This window comes from Sprattus sprattus (assembly GCF_963457725.1).
Source record: "Sprattus sprattus genome assembly, chromosome: 3".
Classification (NCBI taxonomy): domain Eukaryota; kingdom Metazoa; phylum Chordata; class Actinopteri; order Clupeiformes; family Clupeidae; genus Sprattus; species Sprattus sprattus.
In genome coordinates, this window is record NC_137922.1 from 15,256,162 (window position 1) to 15,272,466 (window position 16,305).

The window sequence follows — 16,305 nt, forward strand, 5'->3', positions numbered from 1 at the left end:
GCCTGCCTTTTTTGTTGTCAATCTAGTTACATATTTTACAGTGAGATTTGTGCAACATCCTGGTCCGTATGCGGTGAACCAAATCAATCTGGTAAACATTTACAGTCTGGGAACTTAGGAAGCGGTGGAGAGTATCTACAGGTGTTAGTCATAGGTCTTCAAGAATGTGACCTCTGTTGCTTCGCAAACAACAGGATCGGCTTTAAAACATATTTCTGTTCCAGGCTATCAGCATTTTGGTTTATGGTTGGACTGTTAAGTGTGTGTGTACATGGTGTGTGAGGGGAGGGGAGGGGAGGGGGGAGTTGAGTTAAGTTGTGTTTGTGTGAGGATATTGTTGTTCTTTATGTGTGTGATTGAGAGAAAGTTGTTTGTGTGTTTGTGTCTGTGAGGGATAGAGTGAAAGGAAGGCTTTATGAAGTGTGTGGCAGGCATTGTGAACACGTTAATGTTTGACCAGAACTATGTCTCCACCCCGTACCCATAGTCCAACACATCAGCTTGGCTCTGTTTCTTCTTGCAATGACACACCTTGTACCTGATTTATATTGATGGAAAACACTCCCCATACCTCAAATCTTTGGTGATTAATGACACACCTGATCACACAATACACACTGCTGGGGATTTGTTGTTCTTTATCATTGCTAGTAAGGAGTAATGAAGGCTTGTATGTGTGTGTGTTTCAGTGCACGTTGTATGAACAGTTGAGGTCAGAAGTTTACATACATACATAAGACAATACATTACAACATCATTATCTCCCTCTGGAACGAAATACTGTTTTCTGATTGGCTAATGGGGTGTACATTAAGTTCGTGGAACCGCACACCTTGGACGTAGTCCCAGTAGAAAAGTTAAATCGCCGTTCCATATCAATGCTCTTGAATGGTTACCATTGACAACCAACGTAACGTTTTGTTTTTTGAAAAACAGCCGGTTCCAGTCACTACTTTCTCTAACGGGAGCACTAGGCTTCAAATCAAGAATTCATCAGGTTATTATGCATATTAAATTTCCTAAAGATAAAGGAAATTCTAAATAATAATAATACTAATAATAAAAACATTTTTGGATGTTGTAAACGGGAGATAAGCGGGATAACGGCCTCCGAGCTGTGCAGTTCTACGAAGTTAATGGACTTCTGCGGACCAACACCACTCCGCTCCGCGTCGTGGTGTTCTTTGCCCCGCAGCGTCCATTAACTTCGTAGAACTGCACAGCTCGTCGGCCGTTATCCCTTACAAAACCACCACTTCATAGACTTCATGATAGCACAAATGGCTTTTGTCAAGTCAGTTCAATTATCTTAGATATCTTGGAAAGATTTGTCCAGAACATAAGTAATTTTCCCACAGTTGATCAGAGACAAAAAGGTGACGTACACCAATTCACTGTTTCTTTTAAACAGCTTGGAAGCTTCCAGAAACTGATATAACGACTTTAGAAGCTTCAGATTGACTACCTGTCATTATTGGTAGTCAATTGGGGGCGTGTCTGTGGCTGTATTTTAGGGCCTCCTTTCAGACCCAGTGTCCTTTTGCTTGGCATCATGAGAAAGTCTAAAGAAATCAGCCAAGGCCTTAAAAAAAGAATGATTGACTTCCCAAGTCTGGTTTCTGCTTTGGAGAAAATTCCAAACGTTTGAAGATACCTCGTCCATCTGTACAAACAACATTACACAAATATAAACACCACGAGACACATACAGCCATCACATCCTTCAGGAAGGAGACATGGGCTGAGTTCTAGAGGTTGACTTAATTTGATGCGATAGGTTCAAAAGCCTTCAAGGACAACAGTTGAGGAACTGGTAAAGTAGTTAGAGGTAACTGGTACGAAAGTGTCTACATCCACAGCAAGAGAGTGCTGTATTGTCATAACCTGAACGACTGCTCCTAAAGGTGGAGGCGAGTGCTCCAACACCGGCAAAAAAAAAGCCAGACTAAAGTTTATATATCTAACTAAAGTTTGATCTTACTAAAGACTTAAGTTTGACTAAGTTTGTAGATCTTACCTTTCGGAGGAATGTTCTCTGGTCAGATGAGACTAAATTAAAACGTTTTGGCCATAATGATCAACGTTATGTAAATAAGGAGGAATAAGGGAAAGGCTTGTAACTCCAAGAACATCATCGCAGCTTTAAAGCACAGGGGTGGCAGCATTATGTTGTGGGGTTGTTGGCGGCGAGAGAGACTTGGTGAACTTCATAAAATTGGTGGCGTCATGGAGAAGGAGAATTATGTGTACATTTTGACACTTCAACCTGAAGACATTAGCCAAGAGACTAAAGCTTGGACAAAATAGATCTTTTTGCAGGACAGTGATCGTAAGCATACCTCCAAAATGTCCATCACACAAACCCTGCCCTTAATCCAATTGCCAGTTTGTGGGCTGAATTGAAAAAGCGGGTTCATGCCAGGAGGACCACAAACCTGACTCAGTTGCACGATTTCTGCCTGGAGGAATGGGCCAAAATTCCTGCAAAGTGTTGTGGAAGACAACCTCCAAGCGTTTGATTCAAGTTAAACAAAGTGTAGATAATCTTTTGACCATCTGATAATGTGATTACATAAATATAAGCTGAAAGTAAAAATCCTCTCTGCTATTATTCTGGAATGAAGTACAATTGATTTTCACAAATAATAATAAAAAAATTTAAATGTATTGAGCCAAGGCATATGTAAACCTCTACTGTATGTGTGTGTGTCTGTCTGTTTGTCTGTCTGTCTGTCTGTGTGTGCGAATGTGTTTGTGTGTGTGTGCGTACATATTTGCATGCAGTATGGGTGTTGTGTTAATCAGTGCCTAACTTCATCTACACCCCTAAAGCTTCCTGATTGGTCGGGAGATGCCTGGGGTGGAGAGCGAGGTGGCCCGTCTCATTTGTGAGACCCTGCACCAGGAGAACACCAACAAACACCAGAACCAGAACCAGAGTCAGGACCATCAGGACCAGAAGCAGGGCGAGAAGGAGGAGGAGGAGGAGGAGGAGGACCTGGTGAAGAGTGATGACACGGAGGTGAGGAGGATCTGTAGACCGTACTGTGTTTAAACACATACCATCTCCGCGGAACCGCCCAGCCTCAGTGCAGTGGCCCTGTACAACATGGGTCACTCACTTGCCATGGAATACATGCTACTACCCTTTACAATTAAGCACAACTGCCTTTGGGACTTTTATGTATGTGCTATTTGTGTAAATCCTATGCTTATAATGAACACGTGTGTGTGTGTGTGTGTGTGTGTGTGTGTGTGTGTGTGTGTGTGTGTGTGTGTGTGTGTGTGTGTGTGTGTGTGTGTGGCCTCGTCCTCAATGACTCAGAGAGAAAACCAAAAGGAAGAGGAAGGAGAGAGCAAGCAAGAAGTCTTTGATGACTTGGAGAGCGCAGAATGGACTCTACCTGAAAACCTTGATGCCATGGAGTCGGGAGAAAGATTCAAAGAGGTATGCTAAGTGATTCAGTTTGTTGTTTCTGCATAACGGTCGAGTCTTAAGGAGGATATATGTACTGTACTCCCTTGCAGTGAAGTAATCGCCTAGTCTTTGCAGTCTGCAGGATCTAATTAAGTTTGTGACTGCAGTCTGCCAGAGGGATTGATGTCCTACTTGAAGACTGGGCACATGATCATGATCTTTATAGCTACAATGCTAGTACATAAGTACATACTCTGAACTTGTTTTTAGTGCCGATAGCAAGCGGTGGGAGGCCATCATTACATGTGACCCTGCACGTTGTTGTTATGTCACACTGGGTTTGCGTTCCTACAGCTCAAAAACAAGCACATCGCAGTCTTAGCAGAGCTGAAGAAAATGAAAGAAAAGGTAAGAGAAAGTTGGGTCCCCCATCTTCCTTTATTCACAAAGGGTTTTGTTGTCCCAAATATGTAGCTAGGGGTTCTGTTGCCTCATATTATATTCTGTATGGCTGTCATGACCAGGCCTGTATGTTCATCCAGCACACGCTTTTATCCAGAGCAACTAGCAGTACAGGACAGTTGTACACTTTTATCAGGATATGTGGTCCAACTAACTAGCTCTCTAGACTAGGGATGCACCGAATCCAGATTTTTAGGGTTCTGCCGAATACCGAATCCACTGGTTAAGATTCTGCCGAATCCGAATCCGAATACCGAATCCTACATTAATGAAGTAAACAACGTCAACATCAGTGTATTTTTCGTTTTATTTAATTTTCACTGGGAAAAAAATAGGCAACTTTCTGCAAAGTAAAGTGTTTTTCTTAAAAAAAAAAAAAAAAATATGTTTGTAGACTTAACTGAAATGAATGTTATTGAACATTAATCAATACATGGATAATAGAATTTCTGTTAGGGAACCTGTTATCTATCTGCCGAGCAAATGTCAGGCTCATACAAAAACGTTAACGTGAATTAATTGATGCTAATACCTAGAGCGGTGTCTATGGGATTTCCCATATACGTTAGCATTAAGCTAACGTATTTTCTATCACAGTAAAACATGCAATACTATGTGATCGATTTTAGAAACGAATGTTAGGTGATGAGATTACTAAAATGTATTCTGCATGTCTGCTCAGTTTAACAGTGCTACCCAAGCAAAGGTTTGAAAAGAACTTCAAGTTTCAGACTTTCTGTTAGGGAAACAGTTTTCTATCTGCTGGGCAAATGACAGGCTCATATACGTGAATTAAACTTTGCTGTTAAATTGTTCTGGCGGTGAATTGCTTGGCAACACACGCAACCTTCAGGGAGCATAAATTGCTATGAGTAAACCAAGCGCCAGCCTCTAATAGATTCGGGTTCGGTTGAAAAAAATGCCAAGGTTCGGCAGAACCCGAACCCCTCAAAAAAGACCAATATTCGGCCGAATCCGAATCCGAATACTGGATTCGGTGCATCCCTACTCTAGACACATCCTTTGGGATCTCAGAAATGATACCAAGGTAAAAGAGGGCACGCTTGCAAACTAGTTCACTGAATTGGTCACTAGCGGAGAGGTGGGTCGCCGTTATGGAGCAGGACATTTGGTTATATCCACAGACAATAATAATCATAGAGAAGTCCTGGGACACACTTTGAATGTCACGGTCATTCATTTCAGACTCACTTTTATCCAAAGTGACCTACACAGTTAGCATAAATGTGAGAAATCAACATGTTATCAAACACTATCAATATGAACTAAAAAACTAAAACAATAACAATACCACCACTACTACTTCAACTGCTAGCAACAATCACAACAACGACAATTAATTTGCTCCAGCGCTGCGCAGTGTAAAGTTGATATCCCTCCTTGTAGCTGCACGTGTATGAGGGGGAGCGAGCATCCTGGGAGCTGCAGGGTGTGGAGATAGAGAAGAGGTGGCAGGAGAGCAGCGAACGTCTGCAGACACTGGAGGGCTACTGGCAGGAGTCGCAGCGGCTGTGCGAGACGGTCAGCCAGAGGCTCAGCCAGGCCCAGGCCCAGCATGAGGCCCTGGAGCGCCGCTACCAAGACACCCAGAACCAGCTGCAGGAGCAGCAGCAGAGGTGAGTGTAGAAAACACACACACACACACACACACACACACACTCGCACTTGCACTCACACTTGCAGACAGAAACCCTTGCTGCAGACATACTATATATTCTTGTCTAGACACTCTCACCCACCCTCACATACACACATATACATCAGATAATTTATACGTCCACAAATAAGTAAACACACACTCAGGCATAATGCACATATCCCTATACTAACATCAACATATATCAGATGCACGCAAGTATGTATACATACACCTGCAGAACATTTTGCAGAAATGTACGTACAGTGGTGGCCAAAATTATTAGAACACCTGGCAGATCTGTGAATAATTACCTTTTTTTTGCCTCCAAAACATGATTTAATTTCATAATGTTCATGAAACATGCAGATGGCTGTTCTGAGCACAACAAATATCAAATGAAGTGAGTCCTACTGTTTTTATCCACTTTTAACTTTAATATGTGGTACGCCCACCTTTTGCGGCAATTACAGCAGCACATGTCTCTGGCATAGAGTCAATATATTTCTTGAGAACTTCAACACTAATGTTATCCCATGCCTTCTGCAACTCAAGCCAAAGGCTTTCCTTGGAAATTACAATAGATCTGTCAAGTTTATTTTCCAACTTGCCCTGAATTTGCTTGATGGCCGGTCCATCGTTTTCAATGTTCCAGCAGATTCCTTGTCACCAGTAGATCCGGCAATAGTTAAAATAATGTTTAGGGTCATTGTCCTCTTGGAAAATAAATCCAGGCCCAATAAGACGTCTCCAAGAAGGAACTCCGTGCCTCACCAGAATGTTATGGTATACTTTTGTATTCATGATGCCATCAATTTAGCCAAAGTCACCTGTTCCTGAGGCTTAAATTGCACCCCACACTATAATACTACCCCCTTCTCGTTTAACTGTTGGCAAGAGACACTCATTTTTATACCTCTCCCCCTCACTTCGTGGAACACACACGCTTTGCTTGTTGCGAAACTATTCAAACCTGGACTCATCAGTACACAACACTTAAAACCAATCTTTCTTTGTCCATTTCTTGAGTTCTTTTGCAAATTTCAGGCGTTACACTCAATTGTTCTCTTTCAGTAATGTTTCTTTGCTGCTATTCTGCCAAAAAGTCCTTCTACTCCCAGTTTCCGACGGACAGTTCTTGAAGACACTGTTGCACCATTAGTCATTGTGATGTTGATCTCGTCACACAGTTCTTGTTAAGTCTTTCTTCGGTCCTGAAGAATGAGAATTTTGAGATGCTTCACTTGTGTGTCTGAGAATTTATTTTTGAAACCTCTCCCCTTTGGGTTCTGGTGCCATGGTGGGCTAAAGTGTACTTTACAGTGCTTGGACTGCATCTCAAATCCTTGGCTATGCGGCAGTAACCCCAGCCAGCATAAAAAAAAGCCTTTATTCGAACCTGTTGCTCACTCGTTAGCTCCTTCTTCACCTTAGCCATGTTCAAAGAGCAACATGTGCTTCAAGACTGCTTCTAGAGGCTTTGGATCTATACCATTTGGTGGCGCGGCCTCAGTGACAAAACCCTGATGTTACCAATCACTTAATGAGCAGGATAGGCCTTGTACATTCAAAAGAATCGCCGAGCTGTGTCCTGAGACTCTTGCATCACCATCAATTTAACCACAAAAACACCTGACAATGATTACACAAGTAATGTAGCTTCTTCTGTGCAGGAACATGATTGTGTGAAATTGACAGTGAAAAGGGCCTAGCTTGTTTTTGTACGGAAAATTATCTAAATCTCATTATGATGGCTCTATTCTATGGTTTATAGAGCATAATGATGACTTTGTAGATATTCCATAAGTTTTTAGGGTATTTTAACGGCCAATTCAACAAAAACAACTGAAAACTCTTAAATATGTCTAGTGTTCTAATAATTTTGGCCACCACTGTATTTGTTCTAACAAACACGCAGTTGTGTATTCCAGGTATACATATGCTGATAAGTGTTTTATTGAGTCATTTCAAAGGGAAGAACCGTTAGCTTTTTGTTTTGTTAACGCGGCCTCAGTCGACTTTCTAAAAGTCCACCAGTATTGCCCAAGTCTCAACCAGAGCCAAGCCCCTTTAAAATATTCATCACTTGCGCAGGCAATTTTTATTTTTATCACGTATCAGTATTTTTCTGGGAGGTATTTTTAGACGTGCCTGATGGCCGTTTGTTGTGTTTGCAGAGAGGCTGAGTTTGTGAACAGGGAGGCGGAGCTGAGGAGGGTCCTGGATGAGAGAGAGAGAGAATTCCAGAAGAAAGTCGAGAAGCTGCAGGAGCAGGTACCGCCACAGTTTGGGGCAAAAACAAACAAACAATCAAAACAAAACAAACAGGTCATGGTGTCAGACTGCGAGGATCAGACAAGTGTGTGTATGTTCACATGCGCACACAGTTCTACAATCACAGACATGATCAAAAGCACACTTGCACACACAGAGAATCTGTGTGTGTTGGATCATAACTCACACACACTGCGTGTGTTGTTCATGGTGCCACAGACATGTGCACACATTCCCTAAACACACACACACACACACACATACACATACACACACACACATACACACACACACATACACACACACATACACACACACACACACTCTGACCATGAGTCAGGATGTCATGATGAAACAACTTCGTCTCATATTTCAACTGTGTGTGTATGTTATGACCACTAACAAATATAATACTGCATAGGTTGTGACGAAAGCTAACCTACCGGCTGCCGTCCTTGATTTCAATCTATCTTCATTTAAGTTGAATAAAGTGCCATAGAGGAAGTTTAGAGAAGTACTAAGGTCATTTTCAGTCACAGTCACCATGTAACACTGAAAGGGGAAAATGCATCAGACCGAGTCATGGCTGTTTAATGAAACTTTAATCGTACTTAGGCATACTGGTTATTGATCGCCCTTTTTGTCCCCCCCCCCACACACACACACACACACACACACACACACACACACACACACACACACACACACACACACACTCTCCCTCTCCCTCTCCCTCTCCCTCTCCCTCTCCCTCTCCCTCTCCCTCTCCCTCTCCCTCTCTCTCTCTCTCTCTCTCTCTCTCTCTCTCTCTCTCTCTCTCTCTCCTCTATCTATCCCTCCTCTCCCTCTCTCTATCTCTCTGTCTCTCTGTGCTTTAGATGGCTGCGCTGGAGGGCAGGGGCCGGGCGGGGCAGCGGGCCCCAGCTGAGCTCCGGGTCCCCGGGGGAGAGAGCCGGCTCAGCAGCCCCGAGTCCGGAGCCTCCGACCGGAACGGCCTCTCCACTGATGAGCCCATCTCTGGTAGGTCACCACTATTCCCTGATTTACCTATAAAAGACAAACCCTTGCTTGGGAATACAGGCTGGGTTGGGTCAGTTGTTGAAGTGAGTAATTTGAGAATAAATAAGTGGAAACTTTGAGTGAATCGGATGAGTAAGAGCCATACTCTGTCCTGCAACAATGTAACCATTTCTCTTTCACCTCAGAGGGACAGACAGAACGAGTCAGAGAGAGGGACAAAGACAGACAGAGAGAGATAAAGAGAGACAGAGTCAGAGAGAGAAACTAAAAGAAGGATTTAATCCCGACCTCCCCAGATCCAGACCTGGGTGATGTGGTGCCGGAGACTCACCGTCTGGACTGCAGTGCTCACCGGGCCAAGGCTCAGCTGGCACAGAGGTCCCGCCGCCAGAGGCCATCCAGACACAAGCTCCGCGAGTCGGCTCGCAAGTCTTCCGGACAAAACCAGGTCAGGCACCCTCCAGAACTTTCTCTCTATCATCTGATCACAGACGTCTTTCACAGGAGATGCTGTACACATGCTTTCCTGTCTTTATTCAGTGATCTAGAAAAAACGATGTGATGTTTGATTTAACACAGGTATAATACATTCTAAACGTGTTACTTAAACTATTAACTTACCAAAATCATTATGAGGTCACCTACTGAGGCCATTAGACATACCACTAGCTATGGCATGATGCTGAATTAGGACCAGTGATATCTCTATACCTCCATGCCAACCATGTTAATGGGTGGGTTGGTTGCTGCTTGAGTGTGTGTGTGTGTGTGTGTGTGTGTGTGTGTGTGTGTGTGTGTGTGTGTGTGTGTGTGTGTGTGTGTGTGTGTGTGTGTGTGTGTGTGTGTGTGTGTGTGTACTCACAGGAGCCAGAGGAGGGGGAGAATGAGCCTGTGGAGTCCAGCAATAAGAGGAAGTCCCTCCTGGAGAGTCTCACCCTTCCTGTGCCCATCCTGACCCCAGGGGTAGCGGCCTGCACCCCCCAGGGCAGGGGTCAAGGGGAGGTCAGCGCAAGCCCTAGCATGTCTCCCCCAACGGATGTGTCCAGCCCCCACTCCCCCTCCAGTCTCCTGCAGAGTCTCAGGAGCCGCCGCTCAAAGAGCAGGGACAAGAGCAAGGCTAACAGAAGCAGAGGTGTGTGTGTGTGTGTGTGTGTGTGTGTGTGTGTGTGTGTGTGGGTGTGTCAATCAATAATTTCTCAGGTTACGAGCTGTCATTTTAAATTATTTTCATTGAATTACACTGGGTTGTTAAGGAAACTCTCTGTAATTTGTGTGAGTATTGTATCAAGCGTCTGACAGAGGCCTCTGTTTCAGACGAGGATCCAGACAGCTCTTCATCAGGGAAGTCCAAAAAGAGATTCCCCGATTTCAGGTAGGTTTGTCCAAGCTACGTATGTTAAGTAATATTACTATATTGCTTAAACAAGCAAAAGAACATGGTCTGGTCTTTACTATTCTAATACAGCTTTGATTCTTTGTCATTAAGTTTGCATTTATTAGCATTAAGCCATTTATAGTCTAAATGTGCTCTCAGAAGTAAAGCCCTCTTTCAAATGAAAAATAATCACCTTGCGTCTGGACTCTTCTGGAATGTTCTCATTCCCTTTAGTGGCCTGAGGAAGTCTGGTGGCAAAGGACGCAAGCAGGAGAAGGATGCTCTGCGAGGATCCCTGGAGAGCAGGTTCGTCATGAGGGAGCTGCCTCTTCCTGGAGGAGTGACGGGTTACTCAGCACTTAGCGTTAGCCTTTACCAGAGTCCTCACCTGAACTCTCTAAGCAAAACCCTCAGACAGAACCCTGGGTTACCGAAGCAGTTATGTAACTGGTAGCATAATATAGTTCATTACCCATGCCTGCGTATGAGATGCTCAGACAGTCTTATGTGTTACAATTTCGAGTCCAAATGCTGTGAAGCTTCTCTAAAAATACCCACTCAAAATGCTCAAAGCCATTTCAGATTTGCGGCAGACTCTGATGTGTTTGTCATCTTTCTGTGTCTCTGTCTCTGTCTCTCTCTCTCTGTCTCTCTTTCCATCTCTTCCTCTTCCTCTCTCTTCAGTCCCTCTCTCTCTCTCTTTTGTCTCTCTCAGTGTTTGTGTCCATCTCACTCTCTCTTCCTCGTTGTTGATGCCCATGTCCCTCTCCCGTCCACCTTAACCTCCCTGTCTGTCTGTCTGTGTCTGTCTCCATCAGGGGCTCTGGGGACCTGCTGGACGTCTCCAGTGGGAACGTGTCCCCCACGGGCTCCTTGTCCTCCGTGCCCTCCTGCATGCCCTTCTCCTGGTTCGGGGACAGGGAGAGGGACCGCGAGCGGGAGAAGGAGCAGTCCCTGTCCAGCTGCAGCCTCCCCCACACACCCACAGACAGACACGCTGACACATCCGCACACCGCGAGAAGGTGAGGGAGATGGAGAGAGAAGGAAGGAGGGAGGGAGGGAAGGAAGGAGGGACAGTGAGACAGTGAGAATAGGAGAGGTTTTCAGTGTGCTTATTTTCCACTTTCACTACTATACACACACACTCTCTCTCTTTCTCTCACACACGCACGCACACACACACACACATATGCTAAAAGACATACAAACAGACCAGGCATTGCCAGTGCGGAAGAGAAGAAGTACAAAGAGCAGGAGAGACAGATGACCGACAGAAGTGGGACAGGAACAGTCCCTTTCCAGCAGCCTCCACAGGCAGCTCAGCGCCTGAGCCAGAGAGAAGAGCACTACTGCTGTAATCCTGTGCCATGTCTCTGGTCTCTGCTCTGTGCTCTCTGGTAGGCTAGACAGAACACTGAGTTGGTAACCCTCCTCTTGGCCCTTTGTCTTCTCTCGACTCTCCTGAACAGACCAACTTGTCATGGCACTCTCTGCCGTCTCACTCCCTAGACTCGGTACAGTATGAGAACTCGACTAGGAAGCTCTGTTCCACGATATGTCACATCTCCAGTACCCCTTCAGGTTGTTACTTGGTAGCCGTCTACTAATGCTAGTTTAGATTTGTAGTAGAGGCCCCGTCTACACCTGGCATTAAATATGCTTAGCTTGATATGGACGTTGCGTATTGTCAGTGTGGGTCAGTTTGCGTGGGTGTGGTTATCTAGATGTTGAGTTAGTAGGGCATGCATCGGAGCTGAAGTGTAGTTGGAAGATGGAGCAGCAACAAATGCGTTCAGTATTGCACATGAAAGATAAGTAACAGTAACTTCATCACCTGATCAGTTGAACTGATCATTGTGTTCTGATCATACTGATCTGCTATTAATGTCTGTTGTAAACAGTGCAATAGAGTGCTTGTTAACAATGACCTGTCGTTTTTATAGAAAAGTGATGTCTTGAACTGTATGCAGCAACACTGATTTGCAGAGAAACATCTGACAAATTAATACATACACATTTGAGTAGGTCAGAGCGAGTTGAGGCTTTTTGAAACTTTGAAACTTAGGCCTTTGCCATTCCCGCGGCAGTCTGAAGTACTTAGTATGAGGGATTCTATAGTCTGAGCGCATTTCTTGAAACTCTGGCGTGCTGTCATAACAGATTGAAATTTCTCCTCACATAATAGAATCAGCCGTCTGACTAATGGAAGTGGGCTTTATTTATTCACTGGATGTTTTAAAATGTGCTGGGAGTAGTGTTTGCCATTTGCATGGGTTTCTACTGCATGCGTTTATAGTTATCATTCCAACTTTGTAACGATATTTAACAACGTAATATTTAACAATCCTTCTATTCTTAAAGCCCCAAACTAGCATCAGCTCTTACTAACTCAAGCGCTCAATATGAACTGAATATTGATCTTAGACTTGTGCTTATATACGCCTACTTACCTGGGGAGTTGGTGGGAAATGCCAGTGTCCTCATTGGACGTGTGTGTGTGTGTGTGTGTGTGTGTGTGTGTGTGTGTGTGTGTGTGTGTGTGTGTGTGTGTTGGGCTTATTTTCTATAATTGTGTGTATTGGTTTGTTCGTGTCTTCCATGTTTGTGTGTATGTGTGTGTGCTGGAACTCGTTGCAGAGTCTCTCTGTGACTGATGAGTCCAACCCCAGTAGCCCGCGCTCTGCCTTGGCGGCACTGCTGTCGGATCGCCGTCCGACAGCGCGCTCTCACACTCTCGCCTTCTCCTCCAGTGAGGTGAGTGACCCTGGAGGGGGCCAGGGGGCAGAGGTCACAGGTCATATGTGTGTTAGGGGTGGGTCTTGGCATAACCCTTCAACTTTGAGAGTTCTCGGGTAGAGCTTGTTACTGAGAATGTCAGGAGGTGTTTCATGTTGAAAGCCTGTGTTGGTTTGGAGTAGTGAGAGTGTGTGTGTCTGTCTGTCCGTCTGTCTGTCTGTCTGTTTGTATTCTTAATGTACAAGAATAGATGTGGAAAGAAAACAAAGGAATGCAAAAGAAAGCAAAACTATATATAAAAATATTGCGTTTGAAGAGCTAAGTAGATCAAATGTGTGTGCGCAAGCAGGAAAGTAAGTGTGAGAAGTGATAGTCCTCTTGTCTGCATGGCACCAGCTGTCATAAGAGGGATATTAAAGGACACATCATATCCTATCCTATACTATCCTATCCTGGTGACTTCCTGCTATGCACTGCACTGTAGTTGATTCCCTCACTATATGTGCACATGTGCATTCACTTGCACGTCAATGCATGCACACTTGGTAACACCAATGCACACACACACACGCTGCACTCCGGTGTTGTGCAAGCACTGCTCCACCCTGCCTGAGAGGAGTGAAGCCTCTGGTAACATTGTTTCACAGAAGGTGGAGGTGAGTCACATGCTAAGGTTCAGGGCTGCCTATTATCTCTTATAATGCACTTCACGCCATTTATCTCTTTCAAGCTTTTCTGTATTTCTTTCCCCAGTGCCTCTCTCTTTCTCTTTCTCTCTCTTTCTTTCTCACTCTCACTTCTCTCTCTTTCTGTATGTGCCTCTGTCTCTCTATATCTCCTCCTCTCTCTCTCACTCTATGTCTCTCTCTCTCTCTCTATCCCTGACCTCATTTTCTCAGCTGATTGCTGTTCTAGATGTGAGGCTATTCTAATTATCTCTCTTCTCTATTCTGCTGTTGTGTCTGCAAACTTTCATTTCTCACAGATATTTCTCACGGTTATTTACCATCTCACCCTCACACACAAACCGCTAACACAATACCTCTTGATTAGTCACTCTACACACCCTCATTTTAATGAATACAAATAGAAACTGAATATGTTTACTTTCCTGTCTTTTGCATAAGTCTTGCTGTGCAACGTGCATTATTGCTGTTCACTGTTGAATAGTGTTAAATGATTACATTTCTTTTTGGAAATGTTTTATTTACAGACCATAGATAATGACACTCCACCAACAAGAAAAGGCTACTTGTGGCAAAGCAAACCCCTGTCCGAATGGACCAATCAGCAGGTCTGTCATTGGCTGATGGGCATGAACATGGACCAATACATCCCAGAGTTCACCGCCAGAGGTGTTGACGGACAGAAGCTTATGAATTTGGACAGCAGCCATCTGAAGGTTTGTGCAACACCTTCAGAAACTCTGCAAAGACTATAGTGTACCAGTCTACACTGCCCTCTACTGGAGTCTGTGGAGCTGAACACTTTTAACACTCATTTAATTCATTCCTGGATGAAATCTGGGGCAATGTGAACTCTGTTCCTTTTATTTAATAACACTGCAAATTGCAATGATGCTGAGCCCTCTACAGTATATGTTCAATTAAGGTTTTCTCTGATGTCTTGAACTGGCAGTCTGCTCTGGCTATACAAAGCTATTTAGAGCATCCTGTGCAGGTAGATGGCTATAGGGTCTAACAAGAGATACATGGATAGAGGTGGAGAGAGAAGAGAGAAATGATGTATACTGAATATGAATGAATAAATGGTTGAATAAATGAATGTGGTTAAATGCTTTGCTTGCAGGAGCTGGGAGTGTCCAGTCATAGAGACCGCTCCGGTCTAAAGAAGAAGCTCAAGGACATGAGAAAGATGCAGGAGAAGATGGAGAAACGTCACGCCAAGAGAGAGAAAGAGCGACAGAAGGAGAGGGAGAAAGAGGCTCGGCGGAGCGCCAAGCCTGCCAACACCGACTCTGTCTGCTGAGGTCCCTCAGTGACCACCACCCCCCCCCCCCCCACCCCCCCCCCCCCCCGCCCCTGACCCTTGCCCTCTGTGTGTGACCTCAGTTTGAGGAGGCAGAGGGATCTACTACTTGCCAACCTCCACGGATCTTGCCATGATGTGGATAAAGGCAGCAGGTAATTTCACAGCATCACCTGTTAATCCAGATGATTTGTGGTCCCAGAGGAGATAGGTCTCAGAGCCTGTAGTGCCTGAACTAGTTCATGATTTGATATCAGGACTGCATTGAAGCATTCAGGAACATTATGCAGTCTAGATTGTTCATCCTTCCCTGCATTCAAACACAACTGATATTAACCTATTTCAGAGCTTTTTAGTCATCAATTAAATCTGAAACTTAATTTGATGGTTTTCACATGTAGCGCAAAGGTCATTCCACATTACATTTCACAGGGGAACATCTTCCAATAAACATGATACCAAAAGGACATGTGTGATATGTAAGAATCGGTGAGCAAAAATGAGCTAGCTTCTATGTACTGTATTTCTGTACTGTATTGGTAAAATGGCGTACATAGAGTGTCACCTGACAAGGACGCCACCAAACCGTGACATACTCTTGCATGGCACTTTATTGCTTTGTACAGTGGAGTGCGCCAATGATGCAATTGACTTAGTGGGAAAAGTAAATGATGTACATTCTTTTTATATGTAGTTTTTATGGGACTGGAAATGGCTGGATGTACATATCTTCTCAGAACGAATGTTGTACATATTCAGGGTTGTAACTAGAACTGAAGCTTTGTTGTGTCGATGAGAAATGGTGGCTGTTTTACTTGTCTAATAAATAAAAGATGTTTTATACAGTACAAGTTGTCTTGAAACACTTATTTTTATAGGTACATCATAGATCAGTGTTAGATTTCAAAGGTGCTTTATTATCATTATTGTAATACGACAAAAGAGCTGTATCACATAGTAAAGGTATCTCACTAAAAGTGATTTAATACCCATATTATCCTGTTCAACATCTGCATGAATGTATTTGTGTTCAGTCAGAACACAGTCTAGTACTGTATATTCTGCACACACTCTTGTTTCTAACGTAGAAAGACAAGGGTTGCAGTGTGTTTAAGTCTTACCCTGTATGCTATGGTTCTAGTGCCTGTGTTTTAATTGGGGTTTGCATTTGCCCTACCTGGATAAAATGTAAATAAGTAAATGCAAACCAAACATACATTCTAGAATGTGTAAGAATATTGCACAACACTTAAAGACTCCAGAAAAATCCTTCCTCTTTATTTTACAGATAAACAAAGAATGAAAGCAATGAAATTAACTCCAACTTCAGAAAAGTCAGAGTAATGTAGGCAAAGAAATGTGGTGTGTGTGTG

At 43.9% G+C, this 16,305-nt stretch overlaps 1 protein-coding gene across 1 annotated transcript in view; it reads left to right on the top strand.

The window, feature by feature from the left end:
- ppp1r9alb (protein phosphatase 1 regulatory subunit 9A-like B) overlaps positions 1-14,932 on the top strand; it is a gene marked incomplete at both ends in the record, with an annotated part of 25,488 nt that extends 10,556 nt beyond the window's left edge. The window contains 15 exons of the mRNA XM_080834167.1: positions 2,833-3,022; positions 3,326-3,448; positions 3,773-3,826; positions 5,288-5,517; positions 7,715-7,811; positions 8,690-8,831; positions 9,128-9,279; positions 9,696-9,963; positions 10,146-10,203; positions 10,441-10,512; positions 11,025-11,229; positions 11,677-11,721; positions 12,845-12,961; positions 14,157-14,345; positions 14,753-14,932. Coding sequence (XP_080690293.1) covers positions 2,833-3,022; positions 3,326-3,448; positions 3,773-3,826; positions 5,288-5,517; positions 7,715-7,811; positions 8,690-8,831; positions 9,128-9,279; positions 9,696-9,963; positions 10,146-10,203; positions 10,441-10,512; positions 11,025-11,229; positions 11,677-11,721; positions 12,845-12,961; positions 14,157-14,345; positions 14,753-14,932 — 2,122 coding nt within the window. The remainder of the gene's footprint in view (positions 1-2,832; positions 3,023-3,325; positions 3,449-3,772; positions 3,827-5,287; positions 5,518-7,714; positions 7,812-8,689; positions 8,832-9,127; positions 9,280-9,695; positions 9,964-10,145; positions 10,204-10,440; positions 10,513-11,024; positions 11,230-11,676; positions 11,722-12,844; positions 12,962-14,156; positions 14,346-14,752) is intronic.
- Positions 14,933-16,305: the final 1,373 nt, after the last annotated feature.